General features: G+C 39.1%; 1 protein-coding gene across 4 annotated transcripts; it reads left to right on the top strand.

The window, feature by feature from the left end:
* Nucleotides 1-27,858, top strand: RAB8B (RAB8B, member RAS oncogene family). 4 transcript variants are annotated; one of them, XM_054077845.1, is made up of 10 exons: nucleotides 1-226; nucleotides 16,033-16,093; nucleotides 17,213-17,273; nucleotides 18,650-18,727; nucleotides 19,683-19,772; nucleotides 20,578-20,643; nucleotides 22,749-22,799; nucleotides 23,293-23,317; nucleotides 25,735-25,807; nucleotides 26,287-27,858. In XM_054077845.1, exons 1-9 carry the CDS (start codon nucleotides 103-105, stop codon nucleotides 25,782-25,784), a joined length of 606 nt encoding a protein of 201 aa, XP_053933820.1. In that variant the 5' UTR covers nucleotides 1-102; the 3' UTR covers nucleotides 25,785-25,807; nucleotides 26,287-27,858. The 4 variants fall into 4 exon arrangements, 3 of the variants coding, with proteins under 3 accessions (XP_053933820.1, XP_053933819.1, XP_009556478.1); XM_054077844.1 differs by having other exon boundaries at nucleotides 25,735-27,850; XR_008451889.1 differs by having other exon boundaries at nucleotides 4-226; nucleotides 23,293-25,807; nucleotides 26,287-27,847.

The raw sequence follows: 27,858 nt of genomic DNA, 5'->3' as shown, positions 1-27,858 counted from the left end.
GTGCGCATGCGCGGGGTGGGCCGGTTGCGGCGCGCGGGGCGGGGCGTGGCTCCCGCCTGCTCCTCCCGCGGCGGCGGCGGCGGCTGAGCCCGACCCGGGAAGATGGCGAAGACCTACGACTATCTGTTCAAGCTCCTGCTGATCGGTGACTCGGGCGTGGGCAAGACCTGTCTGCTCTTCCGCTTCAGCGAGGACGCCTTCAACACCACGTTCATCTCCACCATCGGTGAGCGCGGGGCCGGGCCCGGGGCTCGCCCTCGGCTCTGGCGTTTCGGGATCGCTTCGTGCCCGGGTGTGGCTGCTCGGGGGCTCCCGAGGGGCGGGAGAGGAGCTGCCTCGGCGAAAGTCGAGTTCGACTGTGGATTTGGTGGTGAAAAGCTCAGGTGACTGCCTTTAATGGCAGCGAGGTGCGGTGTGTGAGACGGGGTTGTGTTTCTGTGAGGTTTGTCAGGCTTCTGCTGGGCTGAGCGCGAGCAGAATGCATGGAATCGGAGAATGGTTTGGGTTGGAAGGGACCTTAAAGCTCATCCAGTTCCACCCCCTGCCATGGGCAGGGACACCTCCCACTGGCTCAGGCTGCCCAAGGCCCATCCAACCTGGCCTGGAACACCTCCAGGGATGGGGCAGCCACAGCTTCCCTGGGCAACCTGGGCCAGGGCCTCACCACCCTCATGGGGAAGAAATTCCTCCTTATGTCCAGCATAAATCTGCCCCTCTCCAGTTTATACCCGTTTCCCCTCGTCCTATCCCCACAAGCCTCTGTGAACAGTCTCTCCCCAGCTCTCTTGTAGCCCCTTCAGGCTGCTATAAAATTCTCAAGTTTTTCACAGAGATTTTCCCGAATCTCAGTCTGGGTCAGGCCGGACGGGATTGATCGTCAGTTACTCATAATTGAGATCGCTTTTGAAATAAAACACTGCTTTGGGTATGAAGGCGTAAACTGCAGTGGAGGTTGCTGGTGTTTAGGATGGCAAAAACTAATGCTGGCTTTGAAGAGTAACGCTAGGAGAATGAGCAGACTCTTTATGGGAAGGAAGTAGATTTAAAGATGAGCTGGAATAATGCATGATTTGGTTTATGTCGCCCGAATGCCGTATCCTCTTCAGACGTTTTACTGTGATGAACTTAAAAGAAACAAACTTGTGTTTAGGGCGATGCATTGACTAAGTGAGGTATAGTTGGCATTTCTAATGCTTTAGGAACAGTTTTTTTGCATCGTGAAGGAATATTTCTGAAGAATTACAAAGGCACATTCCTTTGCTCTCTGCAACCATTTTCAAAATGCTGTATCAGTAATATCAGCTGATCAAGGCCTGAGCAGCATTTTGCCTAAAAAGGTATTTTGTTTTTTCTGTGGAAGAATAACTGGCTTAACAAACATTAATAAGTGCTCTACAGTTTTTCTTTATTAATAAAAGCCTGCATTCGTACAGTACGAAGTATAAAATACCTCTTTATATTTATAAAGAGATAATAGCAGAAATAGGTGTGCTTGTCTTCCAGCTGTTTTCTTGAACTGCTTGGACCCTTGTTATTTATTTTTCTCACTGATTTCACTTCGGAGTCTTGAGGATTGTGAATATGATGCTGGTTTACCTTGTCTTATTCAGTAAATATAGAATTTGCTCTCATTTCCTTGTTTTCTTTCACAAGAGTCTTATTATCACCACTGTTCAACTTGAAGAAAGTTACTAATAATTCAGGCATACTTCTGATTCAGTAGGTAGTATTTGTGATTTCACAGTTGTGTTTTCTTTTTTATAATTTGTTTCTTCCAGTCCGTTTTATTTCTTAGCCTACAAAGAGGAAAGTTGACAGTGCAGGAAATAGTGAAACTGTTCATAAAGTGCTGACATATGCTTAAATAAAAATACCTGGGTGTTTTTTTCCCAGTCTTTCTCATGTATTGCTTGTGTTACTTTTTGGTCAGTCATGTAGATCTCATCTGTTCTTGCAGATGTGTGCTCCCTCTGTGAGTGAGTGCAGGCTGCTCAGTATTAGTGGGTTTTACAGTCATAACTTATGTATCTGAGGAGCTTAGGGGCATTCCACTTTTTAACAGTTCTGCTTCTTTTCTTGAGCAATAAAACATAACCAGCCATGGAGGGAGGAGCAGGGATGCAATGCTTTTCCTAAACAGGCCTCTTGCCAGCTGAAGTTTTAAAAGTCTCTGCATTACCATTCCTAATTGAATACACAGAGTCTTCCTGAAGTATAAGCTGCCAGGCTGTTTTGTTTATATGTTTGTCAAAAAGTGGAATCTGCACTCACCATTACAATTGCAATGCTACTCACCATTACAGTGCGTGTTCAATTGACAGTGACTTCAATTAGCAAGCAAGATATTGTGCCTGTAGCGGTGCTCTAGTTGCCCTCTGGTTTGTCTCTCTCCTAACAAGATCAGAGTTGGGTGAACTATAGAAGGTGCATGCTTGAGATGTGTCGAAGGCAAATATTGTTTAATCCCATGTGCATAAATGCTGTTTATGAGTGAGACGAGTCGTTTACAGTATTTTTTGTAGTTACACCAGGTTAAACTTTTAACTGTTTAAACATGTTTTTGGTAGGTTCTACATCCAGAAATGAAAGCAAGCATTGCTGCCATGATGAAAAGGCCCACGTGGTGTCTAAGCACCAAATATCTTCCTTGTGACTTCCCACTCCTCTTGTTGTTTAGTAGTTTAACTGGGGTTAAACCACAACACTGGCTTACCAGAGCAATGGAAACAATTTCCAAAACGAAAATGAGAAAGTAGGAGAGGAACATGGAAATATTGCTTTGTTATAGAATATTTGTTCTACTTAGTCTCAGTCTTCATTTTATAAAGTGAATGAATAATGAATTGTAGTTGTCATGTTTCATGATATACTTGTGCAGTAATTTGCAGATCCCCTTCTCTTCTGCTGCCATGCCAGACATGCCTGTAAGGCTGTATCCTTGCAGATCACTTGAAGGGTTACCAAGTGGTCCCTTGACTCTTCTCCTGCAGACTTTGATCATGCTGTAATGATGGCTGTACTGATTCAGACAGGGAGATCTTCCAGCCTGGTGTCCTGCAGCCAACAGTTGCATAAGAAGTAGGGTAAAAGTGCAATGCATGTGTATTTCTCATTTATCAGACTTTTCTTTTTACTCTTTGCTGCCCGTTATGACAGGTGAACCAGCAGTCTTTTTTTCAGTTGATCCCTTTAGTTATTCAGAGTGATGTGTTTTCTGTCTGCAAAAACACAAATTGGCCTCGGGCAACTTTAGGCAAGGCAGGTTCTTGGCCTTCAGCAGCTTTAAATTTTTTATATAGGGCTCTGTAGCTCTGCTTGGGAAACTTCTAAAAGGGTTGACAAGTCACAGTACTGCTGTGGTCCCTAGTGGGAATCAGCTTTTCACTGGTAACATGGAATAAAACTTTTTATGACGGGAATGTGTTATGCAAGGTTATGTTGTTTAGTTTGCTTCCTGAGTGGAAACTTCTGCTTTTGCACAGTTCTACATGAAAAGTAAAATGCAGTTCAGTCAGCTCATTTTTGCACTTCACCAGCTGCTAATGCAGAATTTATCTTGGAGTAACGTACCTCATGTGTGTTTTGCTAGTAGTTTTCAGTGCGTTGTACAAGAATAAGAAGCATTAATTTATCAGTCTTCACGTGTCTTAACTTACTGTTCAAGTAGTGCTGCCTGGTAACTCTGGATTGGGTTTATCATTCCAAATAATAAGGTTTATTTTTTGCATTCCTTTCAACTTTTTGTTTAAATGGGTTTCTAGGAGAGTAAAGTTGCATCTTCTAGCTGATAGCATTTCTGACTTCGTACAAAGGCTTGCTGACTCTGAAGCAAAGTTTGTCTTATTTGTTTTTTTAATCCAAGATGATATCAGCATTTGGCAGGAAGTTGCCCACACGAGATAGTACTGTATCGGAGAGTTGAAACATTTTGTTGGTTTTACAGAAGTAACTTTTCCTTAGCCTACATCTTGCAAAATAGCACACTACTGCTGACCTTTGAACACTCTGATGAAAATCCTTTGACAAGCAAAATTATCAACTTCCTTTTTGCAGTGAAATTTCCATGTCTGTAATGTGTAATGGAATTTGTTTCAGTGTACTGGGGTCAAATTATGCCTCACTGAATATATCTGCTCTTCTTCCCCATGGTTACTTGTATGATAGACAGAAGTTTGGTTGTCCATTTGTTGTTTTTTTTCCCACCCTCTCATTAAACTTCAGCATTCCCTATCCTCTTTCGATCTATTGCTTTTGGGCTCCTCCTTTGATAGGAACGGTAGGAGAAAACTCATCAGTGATAGATGAGTGAAGGGAGAGAAGAAGAAGACTTCATCAGTAGTACTTTATTATAATGACCATTAATATATGAATTGTAAGGCTTTGAAGTGGCTCAGACGAGCTTATGTGTCCGAAGTGGCACCATTATTCATATCTATAGAATGGAATTGCATATCCTACAAGGTCTGTAGAATCTGGGAGTTTGGTATCTGTCCAATACAGTGTGGGAAGGGGGTCAGGATTTTACATGGGGATAGGGGCAGGGAGCATTATGGAGGTAAACATGAAACTGGAAGAATTATTCTGTTTTCAGCTATGTAATGGGTGGTCAGCAAGAATTTATCCTGATGTTGATTAGAAAGCGTTGTAGTTGGAGACATCGTAAGTTAAAATCATTAAAGTTTCTGTGTCTTGTGCCCTTAACTTTGATGCTAGCACCTAGCTGGTAACAAAAGACATTTTAGACTTTGATTTGCTGGTGAGATTGCATTACCCTCCTGTATTCTGCAGCAGGCCAACAACGTAGCTGAAATTGTTTGGCGTCTGTTAAAAATGCTGTTGCAGCTTTCTTGCTGCGTGTTGCTATGAAGCAGCGTGACAGATGTCTTAACTGTTTTATGCAGGTTCCAAATCGGCAGATGGAGGACTCTCTTGGTTATCTGCTATCTGGTTATTTGAGTGACAAGAGGGCAGCTTAGAGTCGCTTTTGTGAGTTGGTTTGAATGCAGAGTTAAAAACGCAGACTAACGAATGAATGTGGGAACAAATGTATTGATTGATTGATACAGGCTTTGAGAGATGTATGGAAAGTGTGTAGCTTTTGTTTGGGAATTTTAATTTACTTTTTTGGAGAGATTTCCTGGTCCCTCTGGAGTAGGGCATGCTTTTAGAGAAATATGTCTTGAACTGAGTTATTTCAGAATTTAACTGAATTTCATAATAGGTGACGAAGAATACATGCAGTATTTATAGTGATGCTTTCTTTCATGTTTTGTGATAGAAGTTAGGTGTTGTTTATAATTCCAAGAGTATTATATTGCTTTTTTTAATCAGAAGTTACCGTAGCGTAAGTACTGAGTCCATCAAGCTGCTGTAGATAGGTAAAATAGATCTGATCCTTTTCTAAGGTGAATGAACTATGAATAATAGTAACTTTAATGACATTGCACTGTGTAAGGCTCTTGTACAAGCAGAGCTGATCCAGAGGCTTTTAGTTGCCGAACTTGCAACTCTAAACTTAAGTCAGCAACTTCCTGTCCCAGCAGGGGTTGCAGTGGGATGTAATTTAGTGCCCCTTAAGGGGGTTTGAGTAATAATTGTATGTAATATCAGTTTAATCTTGTGGCTTATAGTAAGCTTTGCTCTTAAATCTAAACACTTAAATCTTAAATCATGACACTTCTGGTTGCATTGTATGTAGTTTTAAAGGCAACTGAAGTACTGTATTTTTGAGAGAACTTCTGCTAGGGAGAGCAAGCAGTTGGCCAAGTAAGAGGATCTGGTTAGTTTTGCTGCTGCTGTGCAGACTTTACTGCTTTGGGCACCCAAGAAAAAAAGGGATCCTGAGTGTCAGTGGCATTCTGTTCTTTGTACGGCAACAACGTAAAGCAGACTAGTTGCTAATAAGAGTCTGGCACCAAATCCAGAACTCGGGAAGAAGCTAAAGTGGCTGTCAGCCAGGAAACACACAAACTGCTCCCCCACCCAGTGAAATCCTCCTTTTTTTCATCTGCTGGAGAGAAATAGCTTTCCTTTCCTGAAGCAAAATATCTTGTTTGTATAAACTGACTCCTGATGGGATTGAAGATGAAGCAAGATATCTGTGTCAACCCAGGCATAGCAGTAAGGAGGAAGATACCGTAAGTCAGGGTAGCTGCTGACTAGGAGAACTTCTCTGGCTTAGCAGAAGTGACTAGAGAGCAGTGTTTAGTATATGCAGTGCAGGAAAAGGAGATGAAGCGCAAGAACCTTGCATAATGTAGGAAAAGAAAATTTATGTGCCAGAAAGACAAGTGTGGCCTTCGTTAGTAAGTTATGTGGTTTTGCCTGTTAATTTAGGTAGTAAATACCTTTCAAAAAAGACTTATTTTGTGATTCATGTAAGAAGTTAAATAAAGCAGCCCTTCTTCCCTTGTGTCCTTTGCTTCCCGAACAAAACCCCCCCCGTGTACTTACCCCCTGTGAAACTAGGTTTTTTAAAAAGCCTCTGATAAAACCAATGTTCCTGAAGTCTGTTGACAGTGCCATCTTTAAAAATAACTTCAGTAACTTTAAACCTTCTGCTTTGACTTCTGCCCCAATTTTGCTGCCTCACTAGGTACTTTACATGCTTGCTTCTAAAGCATGACTGTATTTCAGTGTCTTATCCTAGATCAGATGTTGTGTCTTAACAATGATAATTCTTACTGGATGAGACGTTTTGATCTTTGTAGATAACCAAGATCCTTTTGGCCAGAGTATCGGAGACAAAGCTAAGAACTGTCTTGCTACCATTGTTGATGCGTGCTTTTTTATGTGTGTGTTTTATCTTTGTGTTGCTGGTGATACTCGTGTTCTATGTACTGTTCCTTCCAGTTTTAGCAAGCCTATGTCCTCCAAAGTGTCATCTGTTTAATGAGTGGGATTTTCCTGCATACTTAGAACTTAGAAAAAATTTCATTGCTCCTCATCTTCTTTAATCACTTCTCTGGTTGTAGTAGTCATGTGTAGTTTATACCTGCTCTGTCTGACATTATCCAATTCCACTTTTTTTTCCTCTGCCTCTGACCCTTTCTTGATATAGTGTCCAAATTATTGGTCTTTAGCTGTTTAACTCTACGCACTAACCAACCCATCAAGTCTTCCATACCTGTCCTAAATTTGCTGCTGATGGGTTATGTACACAGTGCCTATCATAGGTATTGCTTTGTTTGTACTACCTATCGTAGATACTGCTGGAATAGAAGGTACAAAGTGCATTGTTTGTGCCGTGCAAGGGTTTTTTTTATCTCCAAGTGATCAATGACTTAACCAATTCTTCCCTTGCTTTGTGAATTCTGGGACACTGTACGTTGCTTGTTATGTAGATCTTCTGTTGTATACAGACAATGGCAAGTCTGTATTTATTCACTCTGAATAACCATTTCAGGATAGACATCCAGTCTAGTGGGAGCCTTATGTAGGAAGCTTTTTTTGAAAGAAGTGGGATCTCCATTTCTCACTGGACAGTCATATAGATTCATCTGGACCAAAACGTAGCGAACAAAACCAAACCTAACCTCTTTGGCCTGTTCTGATTAGCATGGCTCAAGTGTAGTGTACAAACAGTGAACGATGAACTTAATGTCATGGTGGCAAGGTAGTATTGGTTACACAGTTGTTTTTTTAATACAGCATGTTTTTGACCTCTTGGTCTTGCCTGTTAAATAATGCTTTTCATAAGGACTAATCACTTGTCATCTCGTATTAAGCACTGGGCTTCTGAGAGAATAATCAAATACTTGTATTCTTAAGCCACCTTTGAAATGGGAAAATCTGGTGTTGTTATCCATTAAAACATGTGGCAGCGTTTTTTTTTCTTGTGCGGTAGAAAGCCATGTGCTGCACATTCCAGAGACCCGAGCGAAAGAAGAACTTCGAAGTAGATGAGAGGTGCACAAATCTCCTGTTGCTGCATCACAGGTTAAGTGTGTATGGGGCTTGGCCCATGGGGGATCGCTGTGGCCGTTTTCATTCCATGTGTAACCATTTTGGGAGTGTGAAATACAAGAACAAATCCTGTACTAGCATGGAGTTGCAGCTGATCAGGTGATATCCTGGTGTAGGACCCACACTGGAGCAGCTTGCAACTACTTGTTGGGACACCTTTTGGTCTGTGTTAACTTGGGCTTTAACTTAATGATTGGTTTGATGGAGCCTATGGTCTACTACTCAGAGGAGGAGGAGAGCTGTGACTGTGTGATCCTGTTCTAAGGTATGCCGTTGGTTGTCGTTACAGATAATGGTAAGCTGAATTATGGATCACTAGATGAAAACTAACCCAATCAAAAGAGAAAAGGATTTGGTCATGAGTCTTCAGTGGTAGCACCTACTCTAGTTTCAGTTCTGAAACTGTAGCCTCAACTCTAGTCTGTTGGCCAATTTACTGCTCTCCAGTTGCATATTGGCTTGAAATTAATATGGTCACAAAGCAGCAAAATTAGTGCATTCCTCTTAGTGACACTGCATGCAAATAATCCTTAGAATAGACGAACTTTGCTGTTTGTATCAACAATCCAATTTTAATCTATTTCAGAGTTCTCAGATGAAGCCAAATTACAGCAAGTGTAGCTTATTTTACATTCCAAGTAGAACAAAAGGTAGATGTAGGTTAGTTTTTGTGCACTATCATAGAGCTGTAGTACCTAGATTGTAATCTCTAAAAGGCATTCTGCAGGGACTCAGCCTTTTCAAAGTTGGGCTGTTATGACAGTTGGTAATTTCACTCATGTCAAACAGTAATAACTTTCTAGTATTGTGTTGTCTGACAGTCATTAAATTTGGAAATTGGTGTTAAAAATCATGCAATTCGAAGGCTGCTCACAGCAGTCTGTAAATTCTAAATTCTAAATGCTGAAAACACAGTTTCACTTTGCAGGATCTCTTGGTCTTCACACTGAAGCACTGCAACGTGCAGTTGTGGTGGCAGAACTTGTAGGAGCACTGCTGTGACCAAGTGGCTGAGCAGCACCGGATTCTAATCTTGGTATGATAATCAGATTGTGCTATATGTTCTTGAGCTGTCTAAAACCTATACATTCCAAAGGGTAGACTGGTTAGTTCTGATGATTACAAGATTATTCTGAATCCCTTGTTCTCTTTAAAAGAAAAAAGTAGTTTATCTTAAGAAAGGGAGCTTTGAGTGGTAGTTGTGCCTTAGCTGAGGAGAGAGATTCTAAAGGAAGCAGCTGCTTGCTTAGCATCATGAGCATTGATCTGATCTTGGAAGGAAGTTTCAAGGCCAACCAGGAAATTGCCCTATGTTATATAGATGCATGGCATCTGTGTTTGTTAATGCCTTACCTGCTTTAGCCATTTATACATATTTATTTTGCCAGTGTAGTGTTTTTAAACTTTAAGAGCCTTACTGTATTAATATCACAAGGTGCAATACTGCTCTGTACCGTTGTGAAGGACACTGATATTAGATTCTTTGCAGGAGTGAGTAGTAAGATGGAGAGAAGCCGGTTAACCTCAAGGACCCTACTTGGCCCACTCTGAATTTAAGTGTTTTGTTGGTTCTTGTGGGCTGTCCATAAGGAATAGAATACAGCTTTGTTTCTTTAAGTTGTGAAAAGGTGAATAAAAGTGGTTGCACTTGTGTATATGCTGAAATTAGTTTATCTTACAACTTTAAAGAAGTGTTGACCTTCACCCTGGTGTGTTGCTTCATGTTAATCTGGTGTGTTCTTGAATGGTTGCAATAAAAGACTGCTGTGTCTTTAATTTACATAGTGATACAAGGCATTCCTGAGATCATCTGAAAATGCCTTGCAGATGTTACTAGGGACCAAAGCCAAACATTCAAGTTCAAAATTACTAGACTTTGTTCTTTTGCGTGAGGCTGCATGACACAGTGGTGTGTTGCAAGTGCTCCCCACCCTGCCTTTTACACTCATCTTGTTTTCTATTTGGTCATTTTTTAGGTTTACTGAGCTTCTTAACGAAAGATCTAATGTAAAAGCAAATTTCTGAGGCTTCATTTATCTGCCTTTTTAGATTGACACAGTATACTGGTGTAGCGCAAGAAAACATTCCCTTAAAAACACGATTAAAAAAATAGTTGTGTGTTTAATCCAAACCCTGCAATACTTGCTGCTGAGAACCCAAAAAATGGTAATCCCTGGGAAAGCTTGTGGGGAAAAAAGTCTATGGGAACCAACTGATGTCCCTCGGCTGTTGGCTGCATGTGGAAAAGAACAAGCAGGTCTGTCCGTGCTTGAAACCTGTATGGGAGAATTTTAAACCCTTCAGCTCTGTACATGTGTGTCCACCCAAAGCTCGTGTGTGATCTGTGCTGATCTGCATATCTCTCATCTTGTGGTGAGCAAGGGTCGTAAATGAGCGCTTCCTTCAGTACCTATTGCTTACGACTCCTCAAATATGATGAAAAGCGAATGCACTGGCAGCGGTTGATTCTGAAACACGTACTGCTGCAGTATCTTGGCGATTGCAGGCTTCTGACGGTGCTCTCAGATTCAAACCCACCCTCTGGAGAACTAGCAGCACAGTACCAGCTGCTTCCTAACAGTGAGGTTCATCTGTGCAGTGTCGTCGCTTGCTGTTCACCAGAAGCAAAGCTTGTAGGGAGAAGTATTTTCCAAGTAATTCTCTCCCAGAATTCAACAAGTTGAAGGTGAAGCATATTGATTTTCAGTCATGAGCCTCTTCTCCCTTCCTTTTCTCAAGGCAGGCTGCAAAGCTGCTTGCTCATTTCTAAGTTGCATTTAATTCAGCCTTAACTCTTGTCTGCAGGAAAATGTTTTGCTTTGCTTTTGTATATCTGGAGAATTCTTGTGTGTTGTCTTGCAGTCAAGAGGTTGCAAAATTTTCTCCCTCTTCATCTTTGGCCATTGAAAAACAAACCAACCCCCCCCAGCCCCACATATAAACACAGTAGGACAGGAAGGAGTAGTGCTGTGAAGTTGGAGCGAGCCCAGCTTGAAAGTTGATGTGTAAATTCCAGTTGTTCTGCTGCTTTGTTGCTCAAAAGAGTAATGAGACTTTGTACCTTGACTCCCTTCCCTGTCTTACAATGAATTGCTTTTCATTGTGATCGATGTCCAATGGTGATAGGCGCTGGGAATCCCATTGGAAAAATCTTTTTATTTCCATTGATTTTTATTTTGTCCATTCTTACTTCGAGAGTGAGGCAAGATTTAGATAAGTAGGAAGACAACTTCTTTAAGAGGATGGGATTTTTCTTATGGGCAAGTTGTGCAAAACATATCTTAATTTTCAGCTTGATAAACAAGATCTGATGCTGTGGTGCGTCTTTCATGCTCTTTGGTAGATGGGTCTAAAATGAGGTTTTCTAGAAAGCAAATCAGATATTAATTTTTTCACAGCTTTTTGATAAGCTTTGGTGTTCAGTCACTTTTAAATTCCCTTGGCTTGTATATTAAAAAAAAACAACAAACCCACAAACAAACCAAAAACCAAGAAAACCCAACTAAACAATTTAAACTGCTAAGACAGTGAGTACTTTGGGTTTTTTTGTAAAGTATAGCTTTGCCAGAGGTGGAGAAATACTCTGTTGTGGAAGGTATACAGGCTGGTGTATACTTTCAGAGATAGACGTTTATTTACATCCTGAAAGGGGTTGATTTCCTGGCTGATTTCTTCCTACAGCTGCACCAGAAAAATGTTATTAAACGTACAGACTATGAACTGGGTGAAATGGGAAACCTATTAAATCAACTTGAGTTAAACAGGAGTTGTCATCTGATCATAAGGCTTTCTCACATGTAAGGTCCAGCTGCTGCAAACTAACTTCGAACCACATGAAAAATTAAGATACAGGCAAACTCTGTAATACAGGTAAATATTAAGAATTCAGTTATTTGCTTGCCAGTGGCTACTAGATGATTTTTTTTTAATACATTAATTTGTACATGTGTCTTTCCTGTCTGTCTTTCACTACTTGTGTTGTTCAAGACCATGGCTCTTCCAGTACCTTCTTGCTAAACGGACTGAAGACCAGGGAGACCTTTACCTTCAGGAAGTATTTGCTGGTGCTGTTAGAACAGTTCACTTGCTCCAGCCAGAATAGTTGTGTTTGGTTTCTTTGGTTTCCTTATGCTTTAGCCTGTTCTGCAACAGAAACTTTGTTGAAAAGAAGAAACGACAATCTTTGGGTCTAGACAGTGGAACTGTGTGGGGAAGAGTTGTGGTGGAGGCCTAGGTGAAACTGATTCCACAGCACTGAAGAACATGAGATGTTAGCTCCGACTACAGGGTTAAGGTCATGGATGAGGGGAGAACAAAAGAGTAACAGTGATGCCTTAAGAGTAAGCTACTGTTCTAAAAACTAAAGTAGCAAAATGAACTGTTGCAGCATTGCTGCTCCCTTTGTCCTTACATTCCTTTAAGACTTGTGTCAGACTAGTTTGGGTAAGGTTTGTAGTAGAAAAAGTAGAAAACCATTATACTAAAGCTGGAGACAGAACCTCGCAATGCATGCTGCTGGGCGGTTCTCTATATTTAGTATTGTAACGCAGCTATCTGGAACCTTGCCCAGTGTCTCTCTAAAATCCTTGCATTACAGCTTAATTATGAGTGAAATCTGCCTAGGCTGGCTGAAATAAGAAGGAACGTGTAACTAGGGAGCAGACTGGCGAAGGAAGTAGTAGTGACAGAAGAGCTTTCAGTGTATGAGATGAACATGACTTCTTGGCTTAAAACAAGAGGGGCTCGGGTGATATCAGTCTCTCTGGCCTCTGGTAGTTGAGTAGGTGGTGTTGGACAATGGTGTGCCCTAACTGGTGAATTTTATTAGCTTTGCATAGTGATACAAGGTAAATACAGCAACACACAGCTCTCACATTTTTTTCCTGTAAGTCTTTGTGTGGCACTAGTGACACCAACTTTTTCTTAGTGTGCAGATTTTGCTGCTCGGTGTGTTCTTGGACACAACTTTGTTGGAAGCTATGTGAGAAAATACCCTCAGTAAAGTGAGGAGAGGGGATGGCCAATAGTTAGCAAGCATCTGAAAAGGATTTTGAAGTACAATAATCCCTCAGCTACGTTTATCACATGCTGCAAGGGAGATGTTAGCAGCCACAGTCCTAAGCAGTGCACACTTGGGGTTTCAGCTTGGACTTCATCCTTGCAGACTGCAAGTTTGTGATTCCTGCAGCAGATGCTTCTGTATACATATGTAATATGTACTGACTTGCTAGATGGACACCAGTGTGTCGGGTTTGCATGTGGCAATTCTGCTTTTGCAGTTGAGAATAATTATCCTGTTAGCCTTTGCATTCTGAGAACTGTTCTGGGTTTGTGTTTTCTAAAAGCTTCTAAAACCTAGCTTTAAGATGGACATCCAAATGTTTCTGGGTTCCTTCCTCCACTCTGGAGAGAACAGCATTGCACACTGCATTGTAAAACTGTGAAAGTTGTGTGATGCTTTGCAAATAAACTTTCTGATTTGCAAATGACTCTCCTTTCTTAGACCTGGGTGTCTTTTCAGACGTTTGTTTCCCAGTGTATGAAGGTGCAAAATAAGAATTCATTGATAAAGGAAACTTTCTGTCAATAATTACTTTTGAAATGTTGTAGTTGGAGTGTTTTAGATGGTATAATCTACATTTCGCTCTGACCAAAAGGTTGCTTGCTCTGTGCTAGTGTGCCTGGCAGGAAGTGGTAGCATATGTTGCCAGGCTCGCTCTCTGAATGTTCGCAGCCACCGCTTCCTGTACTAAAGTGAAAGAACAAAAGAAATACCAGTTTCTAGTTCATTTTATCCTCTAAAATGTTGCAGTTACTTTTGTTTGTCTTCTTAGTATCATAACAGAGGTATTTATGGCCTTCCCCTTTAGAGTCTTCTTTTAGATTAGAAATTCGTCTTCATTTAAGAACTGTGGTGAAGTTCCTACTGGATATTTTCGCTTCTAGGAAGATGTCTTTTGTGCAGATTCTGAGTTTTAAAAGTGACCAGAGGCCTGGTTGTATTGTAAAGCATTTTGGTGCTGCAAAGGAAATGGTTCACCGCAAGAAGCCAGGCTCTGCAAGGCATGGATTGAGGCACATAGATCTCTAACTGCAGCAGAAGCCTGCTGTCGCAGAAAAGCATCTCTGCAGGGCTCTTTCACCGCTTATGCTGGTGTGTGATCACTTCAGCAGGTGACAGTACATGTGGAATTATTTTTAAACCATAGCAGTCTCTGAACTGAGTTTTGCTGATAGTTGTTTTACTTAATCCTAAGACTTCAGTCCTAGACACAAAGGAGCTTTAAAAACTATAATTTACTGTTGTTCATGATCCAATACCCTTTCCAGAAAAGTCTGTATTTATGCTTTATAACCTTTGACGTCAGAAGAAAATCTATGCAGAGTGAAGTGCTTTTGTTTTCAAGCTTGAATCCAGTTGCCTGTGATTTCAGATGTTGCACCAAGTTAGGACAAAAATTTTTGCAGGAAGGGAGATGCAAAATTGTGTCAAATGTAAAAGGGAAACAATTGCTAAACTTCTGTTATATATAATAAGGATTTTTTTTAAAGTGCACATCTTCTAATGTGTTTTTTAAGAAGAAAGCAAATTAATGAAAATATCTTTTTGCCTGTAAAAATCTACTAGTGAATCCTGGGAAATTGCAATTGCAGCAGTAGTCAAAGCATTTTAAATTAATGCAATTAATGCAATTAATTTCATAGACTGTTAAAAGTGCTGATGTGATATTTCTGCTCATAATTTATATTGTAGCTAATGGGCTAAATCCATAGCACATGGATTAAACACAAGATTAAGTGGCTGAAGCTTGGTATTTTCAGTATATTAAAATATTAATATTATATGCAAGAAGACTGTGAGTCAAATAGTTAATGAATGCCCATATTTTATATTCAAATGCTATTTTAGTATATTAAAATAACATAGCTTTCTGTTTAAGCGATGGATGAACTCTTAAAACTAGAAACAGCATTTTCCCAATTAAGAAGCTCTTGATAATTGTCACGTATTACAGCTGGGGAAAGAAGAAATTAAATAAGTAAACTATCCTACCCCACCCTCCAATTTTTTACAAACTATGACTAAATATCAAGTAACTGCTGAAGACTAGTTGAAGAAAAAAATGGGGCATTGGTTTCAAAACAGATTAAGTGAGGGTCCTTGGGGGTGCCTGTCCTCGTGTTAAAAAATCTGGCAGTCGCATAGTGGGACCTGAGCAGTCTCAAATTGAGCTATGATATAGTGCAGCTTTAGAGATGGGGAAATTACAATAGTCCAGGCTAAAGGCTAGTCTGCTTGGAAATCTTGGCTTTGATTCCTAGATCCACTTGATCCCTCTAAACCTTAAAAGATGTTATTAAACCCTTCTGAATTAATTATTCTTTTTTTTTCAGTTCATGGCTTAAAATCTTTCTTCAAAATCCATCTCTGAACCGATGGGTACTATGTGGAAGTTTAGGGAGAGGACGGAGAGAAGGGTTTTGTTGATACCTTTTGGAACTTCCTAGAAAATCCAAGTTACTCCCAAGCTGATGTTCTTGAAAAAGTCCCATGCGTGATCTCCTTCAGTCACTCTCTGTGTAGCTTTGAGCTCCTGAGATGTTTTACTGTTTATTGTGATATCTGACTAGATTGCATTAAACACAAGTTTTCAAAAGCAAATGCCAGTTTTGAACAGAAACTAAGGTTTTTTACCTCAGAGCCTGCAAAGATTTTAGGAAATTTACTTGACCTGCAGAGGCATAGTCAAGAATTGCAAAAAATTTACCTTCAGACTAGTGACTGTGTTGGTGTAAAATGGAAGAATTTTGACATTACATCTTCCTCTTACATTCTTGACTAACCCTGGTAGGGAGTACGATGTCGGTCTGTTTTCGTTGTGCAATATAATTTATCCTTGACGTGTTAGATGTAGCTGAAAACCTTTTGTACATCCTCAGCACTTCCTAGTGTTTGGGAGGAATGACAGCTTCAGAATAGTTCTGCCCAAGTTGGCTCTTACCAGAGAACCGAAAACTTCCTTTGCTTTTATTGCAAAACTTACGGAGTATCTTTTTCTCTGGCAGGAATTGACTTCAAGATCAGAACAATAGAACTAGATGGAAAGAAAATCAAGCTACAAATATGGTAAGTATTCCAAAATAACTGAAGTTTTCAGTGAGCATTGAATTAATTCTTGAGGAATACTTCATAGCTTCTGAGCCCAGGTGTGCCAGAATAAGGCTTATGATACTGCTTCATTAGCACAGGAAATAGCCTGTTCACATGCAGACATTACAGCAACTTCTCATTTTATCGAAAGCTTTTCTCTCAAATGTGCTTTTTGCTCTTCTGTTAGGAAGAGAAGTGTTAAATTCATAGCTGTAATCTAAAATGTGCACCCTAATAAAATGTCATCTCCTCTGATACTGTGATACCTGTTTGTAATCACAGAGGCACAGATGAGGGGTAATGCTCCCTTTCTTTGTGTGGTGGGTTAGTAGAGACTGAGACTCCCAATAGCAGCAAATGAGGATTATTGGAGTGGCATTATTACACGTGCAAAACTCTTTAAATGCTGCTGATGAATGTGGACTCTTGTGGATTTCTCCAGTTCTAGAAAAGATAGTTGTAATATTTGCATGTGAGCCAAAAATCTTGTGACTAGGGAAGTGAAGTGCCAGAATTGGTTGGTACAAATTTCCTGCCTGGAATGTTAGGTCAAAAAGCTGTGTTTTGCCAGGGCTGTGGGGTTTAGCTCCCCTTAGGTTTAACTGGTAGCCAGGCGCTTCGGGCCTCTTGTTCACTCACAGATAGATACCACTTTGAAGCCACCCAGGATAAAATATCAGCACACTAAGGCACAGTGGCTGATATTAATAGCCAACTGTACATGAAAATGCACTGTCCTAAAATGTTTCACTGCTGCCCGTTTTAATTTTTGTTTAATGCAGGACTTGAACACATCAGTGCTGCTCTTTTAAATTACTGTGGGGAAAGCTGTGTAGTGCTGAGTTTTGTTGCTTACATGAAAATTTAAATGCTTTTGTTCAATTTTTATGGCGCAGCTGTAACCACTGGTCTGGGTAGGATAGCTTGGGAGCGAGGATGGTGTTGAGGGCTGAAGACACTTGTGTAAACAGCTCCTAAATGGTATTTTTTCTTAATGAATATCAATACATTGTTACTCTGTTGAAAAGGAAGGCTCTGAGTATTGAAGAGTGTAAAGGTCACCTCCAACAAATAATTGTTTTCACTGAATTTTAGGGATACAGCGGGCCAGGAGAGATTCCGCACAATCACAACAGCTTACTACAGAGGAGCTATGGTAAGTGTTCATGTAAAAAAAAATGGACACAACTAGTGTGGCTGGTTTGCTGTTTTTAAGGTTATATCATGTAAGTCTTCAGCTGGAGGACTGGATAATTGTGGCTTGAGATGCGGGGAATAAGGTTTGTGGTTTGGTTGGGATTTTGCTTTGTGTTGTGGGTTTTTTTTGTTTTTTTTTCATTTTTATAACCTGCTGGTACTTTGCCAAGTCCTGTTTTTCTGATGAAATGTCAAGCCCTATTGTCTCTTTTAATATAATTAAAGCTTCTGCAGATTATAATAAGAAGATAAGTTGCCAAGCTTTAATCAGACAAGTTTTTTTATTTAATGCAATCAACACTTTAAACATTTGAAATGTTTGAAAAATAGGTAATGAATTATTTTAATATAAAAAATGTATTTCACTGAATTGCTTTTCCTTCAACCAGTAGAGAATGTAAGATCTGGGCTAGAAATGCAGTCACCTATAAAAGCTACTGTTAACTTTTTCCTCTGTTAAGAATGACTTGAAGTCAAACAATGAACTTGGGGCCTACTCTCTTTGTGGTACAACTGCTTGTGGTGGTTCTTAATGCTATGATTGGACATACTTTCTGTTGGAACACTTGTTGACTATACGCTATTGTGCTACTACATGTTCTTGTCACTTGGTATGAAGAGATCCATTCCATTCATAGGCTGGCTGCGGATCCAAATAACGCTGGTGTTACGGAATACAGTCAGGGAGAAATAGCAAAGGTTGTGGCTCTGTGTTAAAAGCTGTCTAGTACTTAAGAAGGTTTGACAGTGACATGGTCTTCTCCCCACCTCCCAGTCCATGGCCAAGGACTTTTCTTTGTCCCATGAGGAGAGAGACTGGAAAGGCAATAAGGAATGGAGCTGAACCTGGCAGTCTGTCCTTGATGCAGGTGTTGTGTGGTTTTCAATGCTTTGCTAATTACTGAGAGCCCTTGCTCGTACATGAACATAACTGGGAGAGCTTCTAGTGCCAGCTTTCCTGTAAGAATCTACTGGCCACAGCAGATCGGATCTCACAAGTTTGTTATCTTTAACTGCTTAAAGCTGCTGCTTCTAGACTTGATTTTCACCAGAGTCCTGGTTGCTGTTGGAGTAGAATATCTAAACCTTTCCTGACTATAGGCTAATAATTTAAAATTTCATGTAAATGGTGTGCTCAATCTGTAATGATCATAAAAGATGTTAAATAGTAATACTTCTGGTAAATTTTCAGCAATGGTGTAATGCTTTGAGAAGGGATTACAGGTGCATAAGCTGTGTGTTGAATTTCTGGCAAGTATAATCAAACCAATGCCGTACATCAAACTTAACCTACAGCGCTAGCTCATCTGACTGGATTTTCTTAATTTTATTTAGGGAATCATGCTGGTGTATGACATCACAAATGAAAAGTCTTTTGACAACATAAAAAACTGGATAAGAAACATAGAGGAGGTAGGTGCTTTGGAAAATACTTCTCACTGGTTCCATCTTATGGTTTCTGTATAGCAGCCAACATTAGACTGCCGTTAGGCCAAGTTAGACTGTGCAGTGAGTACAACAGTGGTCATTAAGGGAGAGAATATTATCTCATTCATGGAGGGGTAGAAAGTTTAAAAAGTGTTTCAAAACTGCTCTTACTGTATGACTTCTATTGTTTTTTTTTGCTTTTGGGTGTGTCTAAGGAATGGGAAGGAGCAAGATCTTAGGGTGTCTGCCTTTCCCTGAGCTGATGACACATCTGTCCAATTTCAGTTGTTACTGTGTTGTGTGTTTGTCTGATAAGAGACTTTTGACAAACTTCCTTTGTGCTAACTTATTGTAAATCATTTAATGGTAACAGAATCTTGCTTTTTCTTTTACTTAAGCATAAAATCCAATACTAATCCTATTAGCATTGTTCTTTGGCTCTTGAGCAAAATTCGTATGTTAGTAACCAATTAGGTCCCATAGTGACTGGGCTAGAAAAGTTCTTTTGTTGAAGTTTTCTTGCTGAAGTAATTATCACTTAGTCTTTTGTTAATTACCTATTTAAAAAATGCAAATGTATCGCATAAAAATACACCAACCAAATTGCCCAGGGTGTTCATGACTACATGGGAGTAAAGTGTGTACTGTTACATTTCTAGAACAGCCAGATGCCTGTGCTTGTATGCAACCTGGCACAAAGCTCATGGTACTGTATTTGATGTGTAATAATAGGCAAATTTATTCTAGGAGTATTTATTCCAACCTATTTTAATATTTAATTATTAAATTGCCTGTTTCAAAAGCCAGTTCCTTCCTCAGTAATGCCTTCACATTAGATAACTTTTTAAAAATAAAATAATTTGTGGATGACTTTGGTGCTTAAATTTCTTCTAAATAACAATGTGCTTTATTTCTGAGAGATTACTTTTTCTTCTTTCAGCACGCCTCTTCAGATGTAGAAAGAATGATCCTGGGTAACAAGTGTGATATGAATGAAAAAAGACAAGTCTCAAAAGAAAAAGGGGAAAAGGTGAGCTTTGGTGACTTCCCTGATTTAGAAGCCTACTTTTCTCTAGAAGTTTGGCTGCTGGATATTTGGTATGGTTTAGACGTATGAGAGATAATGAGCCTCACACCTCTTGTTTCAGAAACTTTTATATATTATAGGATGCCATGTTTGGTTTGGGTTTTTTTTTTTATTTTTAAATATCACTTGACTGTCTTCAAGTTTGAAAAACCTGAATAAAATAAATTGCCTTGAGGGGAAGACACTGTAAAAAATGTTGGTCTTTGCTATAGCATCAAGTATTCTAAAATGCAATATAAAGCTTTGTATATAGTTTGATCATGTTGCACTCAATTCACCATGATGGTTACTTACTCTTGTTATAAGTACTGTAATTTGTTGTTCTGCAGAACAAACAAGCAAGTAAATACTATGTAATCCATTGTGCACAGCTGAAGTAGTGTAATTGCTAGTAATGCAACTTATGGGATTGTAAGTTAGTAGTATGGGATAATGGTAGTTATCTGTTCTATAAATCTGTATCAACGATTCTAGCTTAATGTTCTTTTAGGTCCTCAATAAGTCTTTTCATGAGCAATTAATCTCTTTTAGTTTTGAGTTCACATGAGGGTGTGGCCTGTTCTAATATTTTATCTTAATTGTCTAGTAACTAATGTTTTTGCAAGACAGAAGCAGAAATGAAGCATGTTTGCTTTTGGTTTTAAAGCTTACTGCAGCATACAGCATGTATTCCATTATGAACCTATGTGAAGCAGTCCTGTTACAAAGGAACTTCGATAACACTGAAAAACTTAAACCTCTCTTTCAGTTAGCAATTGATTATGGAATCAAGTTTTTGGAGACAAGTGCAAAATCCAGCATAAATGTGGAAGAGGTAAGAGATGAGCGTTACGCTTGGGTGTGCTTCTTGAACTACCGCTATGGAGGTGTGTTTTGTGATCTGCTAGGCTTTCTGACCTGATCTGGGACCTGACTTCCCAGCTACGCTCTTGGGTCACCACTCGCATTATATTTAGAGAGCTACTGTAAAATTCAGCGTTTCTTATTTTCTGGTAATGTCTGGAATTGTTTTTGTGTGCGTGCTAGCAGAGTGATTTGCTATTATTGTACCAAACAATTGCTTTTGACTTCTGTGCCCTGCTACTGAAGTTGCAAGTGCTTTTGGACAAGAATAGGTGTAATTTTAGAACAACGCTTTGTGCAGGAAATTGGATTCAAGGTTCTTTACTTGCAGAATAACATGCTGCTGTCTCAAGGAGACTTCAGGTTACCGATAAATGTGTTGTGCAGATGAGACTGAAGATTTGTATGTTAACCTAGAACATCAGTATAGACTGTCATAAGCTGATGTTAGAGGAGGAATAAGGCTTATAATATTCTATCTATAGACCTGAAATCTGTTTTCCTGCAAGTAAATATCGTGCTAAAGTCACAAGATAGCTATTTATGAGAGCATAAGGAAATAGAATCGGAAGGAAGAGTGGCTCGACTCCAGTCTATCTTACCATGAATCACTCTTGTCATCTCAGGGAGGGTGGGGGGAGGATCTTAACTCTATGAAGAAAATGGATGAGAAAATAATATATCAAAAGGCAGTTACATTAAGGTTCATTCATTCAGATAAGGCAGACTTGTTCTTAAATGTTGTTCCTGTATCTAATAATCTAAAAGCTATTCCATGTGTATTGATGGGATACCTTTTAAAAGTCTTCCAAACGTGTACTTAATTCAGATCACGCAGCTAACAAATTAACTAGTAACTAAAGAATTTGATACTTTAAAATAACATGACTGCTGTCGGGCCAGCCAAGCATTTCTTTCTGATTGCAGGATGATTGTTATACTGTATGGTTAGAATGGCCTTACTTGCGTTGTGTTGCATCTGGATTAGTGCTTGACCTGATTTCTCAGTGTCATCACAGTTCTTGCAGCAGCAACGGGAGTGTGAATGTTAGCAGCCAATACCAAAGCTGCATAGCAATAGTCTGCTAAGGAAAAGTACCTGTCTTTCTCACTAGTTCCCCCAGATGGTTGATTACCCTTTTCATTACATGCCCTGCAATTTCATTGCAACTCCTGTAGGTCATTAAATGTACAACATTAGTTTGTGCTTGACTTGGCTATCTGATTATTTTATTTAAATTGTTACCTGGACAGTGAAGAAAGGGTTAAAAAATGCAGCTGGTATAGGCATTCAGCAGGTAGTGATTTGCTCTTCTTTCTACCAAATGCTTAGCTTGTGGGAAATGACACAATTGTGATATTCTTTTGATCAGAAGTTCATTATTTTTTTTTAATTGTTGGGATTTATTTGCATTAAATAATTGTCTGTCTTTAGATGTATTCCAAACACAATGAGAAGGAAAGTGTTTACAGTTTTTTTTATGTTCTGGAACTGTCCTCGGATTGTTATCTCCAGACAGCCTAAAATCTTGCTTTTCTCTGCTTCTGAAGAATTGCAGCGTTTTTCTTTTAGAGAGGTTTCTTTGCTCCTTTGTATCTTGAAGTCTGAGATGCTGAGATTTGCCAGAATGATTTATTTATTTTTTTTTACATAGGGATGTTGGGAGTATAGATAACATAAACAGCCCACGAAGAAAACTTGTTGAGGACAGAAAGCAAGTTAGCCTTAATGTGAATTCCCAGGCATGCCATCCTCAAGCTGTGCTGCACAGTACAGTTTGGGAATGAAATATATATATTAGTGTCAGATTTTTTTTGCCCGAGAGGTGTGCGTTAGGAAAGTCTGTTCACTTGCTTCAAAGGACGGAGATTAAAAATAAATATTTTTTTTTCTTCCAAAGCATGTTTATTGCAGTTTTAAGTAAACAGCTGTTGTATGTAGAGTGCCTTGCAACTCGAGCTGCTAGCAGTGCCCTGCAGAATACTGTATTGGTAGTGTCTGGCTACTCCGAATTGATCTTGTCTTTAGTATGTCTTGTGACTGACTTTATTTTTTTTATTTCCACTCCTCACCAGGCATTTTTCACGCTTGCACGGGACATTATGACAAAGCTCAACAGAAAAATGGTTTGTATTTCCAGTTGGCATAAAAACTAGATCCATTGAAATGACTGCTCTAGTAACTGACTGAGTAGTAGCCTTATGAAAAAACTCCTGGGGATTGCAGTGGATGCTAGATCAGGTTTGAGCTAACAGTGCTTTATCACACTTTATTACACATCAGCGTGTAATTGTTCTTCATTTTGCATTAACATTAACACTGGACAGCCTGAAATCGTTGTGTTCTTAGAGCTTTAACAGGGTGATCCTTCCTTCATTAAACATCAAATTACATACCCACTCCTTCCACTAATGACTTAAGATCTGGACTGTTGGGTAAATGTTTATTTTTAAAGTAGGCAGTTTTATTGAGGGATTAACAGTCTGAATAATTGAGGAGCTTAAGTTGCAACAAACCTCTGCTTTTACTGCTTTGCAAGAGGGTAAGTGGGGAGGGAAACTAGGAAAGCTAGTTATTTTTTCTGCGCTTTATGATGTCAATACTCTTTTTTTCTTTCAGAATGACAACAGTTCATCAGGGGCAGGTGGGCCAGTAAAAATAACAGAAAATCGATCTAAGAAGAGCAGCTTCTTTCGATGCACGCTACTTTGATGAACTTCTAATGATAGACTGCAGCACACTTAGAACCTTTTCTGCTTCTTTGAAAGCACAGGGTCACAAAGCCTCAGAAATAATACCACCAAGCTGCTGCTGAGAGCTCCATTGAACGTAGACTGCGATACACAAAATACAAGTGGATTTTGCTCACTAAGCCTATTGACCTATCAGGCTCTTCTTTCTCAGATATGGAAGCTATGAAGTGGAGACACAAATGCAAGAGTTAACTTGTTTTCCTTTTTTACTTTCTGTTTTATTGCCTGTTGCAAAAGCTGCTATGTTTCTTTTAACTTTGCACATCCATATTGGCCTCTTACTGCCTGTTACAGCACAATCTTATATTTGTATTTGCACAGTTTGACTTGTAAGATTCTTAACAGATCTGTGCAGGTTTTTCTTTCTCTTTTTAAGCAAATTTATTTTCAAGCAGGAGAGCCAGGAGGAAAATGAAGTCTCACTTCCATTATTTTCAATGCTGTACACTTGTGGCCATGACCGCAGTATGGATGTTGACGCTCTAGTGATGAGAATTACTGGTATAATTGGCATTTAACAATTTGTATGAGTTTTGTCTCTTAAATGCACAAATCTGTTCATGCAGAAGCTATGGCTTCTATTCTGAATGTAGTATGTTGGTTTTCTTTCTTCACCAGACTTAGCAAAGTTGTGTTCTGAATTGCCAGTCACTGTCTAATTCACAGATGCACCTTTCAGCTGTTTTAATAAACACCGTGTCTTTCCTCACTTCACTTCCCTTTATTAGCGCAAACTGTGGGCACCTTTTTTTGGTTTCTGATGGGGAAGTACACTCTGAAGTTGAACCCATCGTCACAAATTGGCCTCATCACTATCACTTAAGTGGCTTGCAGAAGCTGAATGCATGAGTTTTGAGTAACCTCTTTGTGGATTCATTTGTTCAGAAATGACTGCTTCTAAAGGTGACTTCCATTTCTACTGTAATTCTAAGGATAGTTCATTAATGTATGTAAGCATCAACCCTTGACAACAGGTGTCTGAAAACTGGCTTCCTATGCAGTTGCTAAGTTCTGGCACTAAGGAAACAGTCACATTAGGGCTATAATGTACTACTAGTTATGCAGTTAATGCTGAATGTGTGAAGCCCTCTGTGGTCTACTCAAGCAGTTCTTTTTTCATCAACAGCTGGTACAGTGACCTAGACTGTTAGAAGCAGAGTTGAAACGTAGTTGCCTTTTTTACTCAACTGAGCATTGTATAACCTGGTCTTTGTTCTACTACTTTTTTATTGTCTTCTGAAAATTTTCCTCAATGAGCAATTAAAACAGGTGCTTTAGTTCTGTTGATGTGCCAAACTTGGACCATTGTAAGCTTTAACTACAAGTTTGTGTCCAGCATGTGTGTTATTAGGGAATAGGTGCATCCTGTCATTGTCAACGTCAACGTCTGATGTGCTTGCTTTTGCTTCACTACATCGTCTGGAGTTGTAAACAGTGAGTTGGTTGTGATGGCAGATAACCGCTTCATTGTGTGGTGTCAGGTACTGGATTTGTCATCTCTGGGTCTGTTGTAGATATTTCTGAAAGTGAACAGGCCGATAGCACTAGATTTAAAGACTTCGATTTTAAAAGGTTTGACGTTAGTAGCCGCTTCCGTAAAGTTTTTAAGTGGTTATCAACCTGTCCCCACATATGGTTTAACAGAAATAGTTATTGTTACTAGATGGTGGATCTCATAAACTGCTGTTGCTGCGCTAAAACAGAAAAATCATGGCAACAAGATTTAGTAAAAAAACAAAGCAACCCTAACTGCTCTGTTGTCTACCCTTGATTTTTTTTCTTGGACAGGCTAAAGCAGTTATGTTTTCTGTATGGTTAAAAAAAAGTGCTTCTATACAGAAAGTGTTGTGACACCAATTATGAATGTTGTTTATTTTCCGTAATTTACCTCTGACTTATTTGGTGTCGTAATACTTGGATTTTTATCTCAGGGGTTGTCTGCAAACCAAAACTGACATGTTCTGTGTTTGGCACCGTTTACAGAATGCTTTGTATTGTTTTTCCTGTCTTCACTGTGTGGTTAAATGTTCATTCAATATTAGTCTCCATGAACTTCCCTTTGAGAGAGCCTGTAAGTAGTAGAGTCTATGAAGTGCTTCTTGAAGCAGCAGCAAATTGGGGTATCTGCTCTGTATCTGGGGGGAGGGGAGAAAAAAAAACTTGCTATTTTCTTACATTTAGCTGTGCTAAACTGTAAATAAATGTGAGGTAAGACCATAGGAAGTTCACTTTATGCATGACAAAATAATGCAGTAAATATTTCACTTTGCTTAATGTTCATGTAAAGTTCATCTTTTTTTATTCGTAGAAGAATTTAATGCAATTTTGTTGTCCCCTGCTGAAACTGAAGAATTCTAATTTCATGTGGTCTTGTGGATAAGGTAAAATGCAGATTTCTCTCTCTTTCTTTGTTGTTTTGCCCCCACCCCTCTTCTCCAGCAGTATTAAATGGCTGAGTGGCTGCACTTTATCGGTGTGCTAACTTTTGGTCAATATAGACCTCTTTCTGTGTACAGTCTGCCTTGTCAGACATTGAAAAACGTGCTGTATCTTTGCGTGCAAATCAGCTGTATGTTTTACTGGGACTTTTTTAGAAATGTTTTCCCTTTAGGCAAGCGGGTGATGATAAATGGTATGTTCTGCCTATGTATCAGATGCTGGGTACTGCAGGCTTTTCTAATATCACTATGATTGTTTTGTGCAGTCTCTGTTGCTACTTTGCTCAAGACTATATAATCTAAATTTTGAAGGACTCTTAACTATACCTCAGTCAAGTAGTTAGTATTCTGATGTCCTTTTGAATGAAAGTCATGTAACATGTTATTCATTAAGCAGCAAATGTATTTCTGTTTTGTTCCAGAAATTGCCATTAACCTTACAGGAAAGGCAGACATTATTTGGTGGATTTCGATAAAATGAAAATGCTGCTTACGCTATTGAGTTTTATGAAATCTTTCCCTCCACCCCATGTCTGTGCACTATTATCTCGACCAGTGTTTTTCTAAATGGTTAGAAAGAAAACAAAGCCGAGTGGAAAACAGACTGGTCTCAGTGCTTTGCAATTTTAGCTTTCAGTCTGTGCTCAGCAAAACATGCACAAGAAGATTTTGTTGAGTGTATATAGAATATATGATTCACTTACTGTCTGGAAGTTCTATTATTGCTAAAGCTTAAACCACTCATGAAACTTAATGCAGCTCACTTTTTTCTACTTGGGGGACAGTATCAAAAATACGAGTCGACTTCTCGGACCTGTAGTTCTTTCTACAGAAAGTGTTTCCCAGTGTGAGTACCTTTCCCATACTGGTCTCCTGAAGTCAAGTGAATTACATGGATCATTTTCACAAGTGAATAAAGGAGTCGTGAATATACATATCACATTGAACTCTTGTGAATGGATAATGATTTGAAAGTACATGAATAATATGTAAAATGCATAAATGTGTTATTTGTGAAAATGCATCTGTTATTTGGTTATCTAACCATGTAACAAATTTTGCGATGTTAAACTTCTTAAGGATTGGTCTGTAGGTGGTAACAGGTCTTTTTTCTCTTCCACTCACTGAACTGCTTATGCCATTCTCATTCTTATAAATAAAACTTGTATTTCTTTCTTCCACAAAAGCAGGATTTCCATTGATTATTCTTGTTTGTGGTGAACTTAAATATTCTAGTGCATTCCTATGGCCTTACGAACATTTTTGCAAATAAAACTTCGATTACAGTTATTTTAATGCTATATAGCTACTAAATTCAGAATAAAAAGTATAGTCCTTGAGAAAATGCTTAATTTTGAAATAGAAGTGTTCTACTGTGTGTGTTTAAGCACATTTTATCTCTGGTATAAAGGTGTAATGTGAAAATATCCTGCAGATAAAAGTGAACTTGTCATGTGGTTAACTTGTAAACCTAATCATTAATTGTGTATTGATGTGTATAGACAAAAACCCAATGCAAACCCTAAAAAAACCCCTCACACTCCAATGGTTTTATTATTACATGTGAACTTTTTTACAACGTGTGTCTCAAATAAAAGTTACATAATTAAAAGTATTTGGAGTATTTTGTATGAAATATTCCATGTAGTTTTTATACAGTTGGCATTTCCACTGTTGTGGAGAGGTGTCCAGCTGAGTTGCAGCTGTCAAGCTTTACTTCAGTGGCAAACCCCAAGGGATTTTGTATGGTTTTGCGCATTCCTAAACTTGACAGTTCTTTAGATTTCTCCTGAAATATCTTTGCTTCCTGTGGTGATTGCTTAAATCTAAGTATATTATTTCAGTGACCTTCAGCTTCACAAGGAATCATTTTTCCAGAAATTTATTCTCATGAAATACCCTTCCAAAGTAACTCCTGAGCAATGCCAGTCAAGGTAACATGACACACAATCTCTTATTTGATTAAGAATTATCTACTCACCTAAGCTTTTAAC

This window comes from Cuculus canorus, chromosome 12, assembly GCF_017976375.1.
Source record: "Cuculus canorus isolate bCucCan1 chromosome 12, bCucCan1.pri, whole genome shotgun sequence".
Taxonomy (NCBI): Eukaryota; Metazoa; Chordata; class Aves; order Cuculiformes; family Cuculidae; genus Cuculus; species Cuculus canorus.
Note: the sequence above shows the minus strand (reverse complement) of the source record. Positions and strands in the feature narration are given on the sequence as shown.

Excerpts from the sequence above, each read along its gene's own strand:
- RAB8B (XM_009558183.2), top strand. The coding sequence starts at position 103 with ATGGCGAAGACCTACGACTATCTGTTCAAGCTCCTGCTGATCGGTGAC. Across the intron at positions 16,094-17,212 it reads AAAATCAAGCTACAAATATG|GGATACAGCGGGCCAGGAGA; the intron begins GTAAGTATTCCA and ends ACTGAATTTTAG. Across the intron at positions 17,274-18,649 it reads CTTACTACAGAGGAGCTATG|GGAATCATGCTGGTGTATGA; the intron begins GTAAGTGTTCAT and ends AATTTTATTTAG.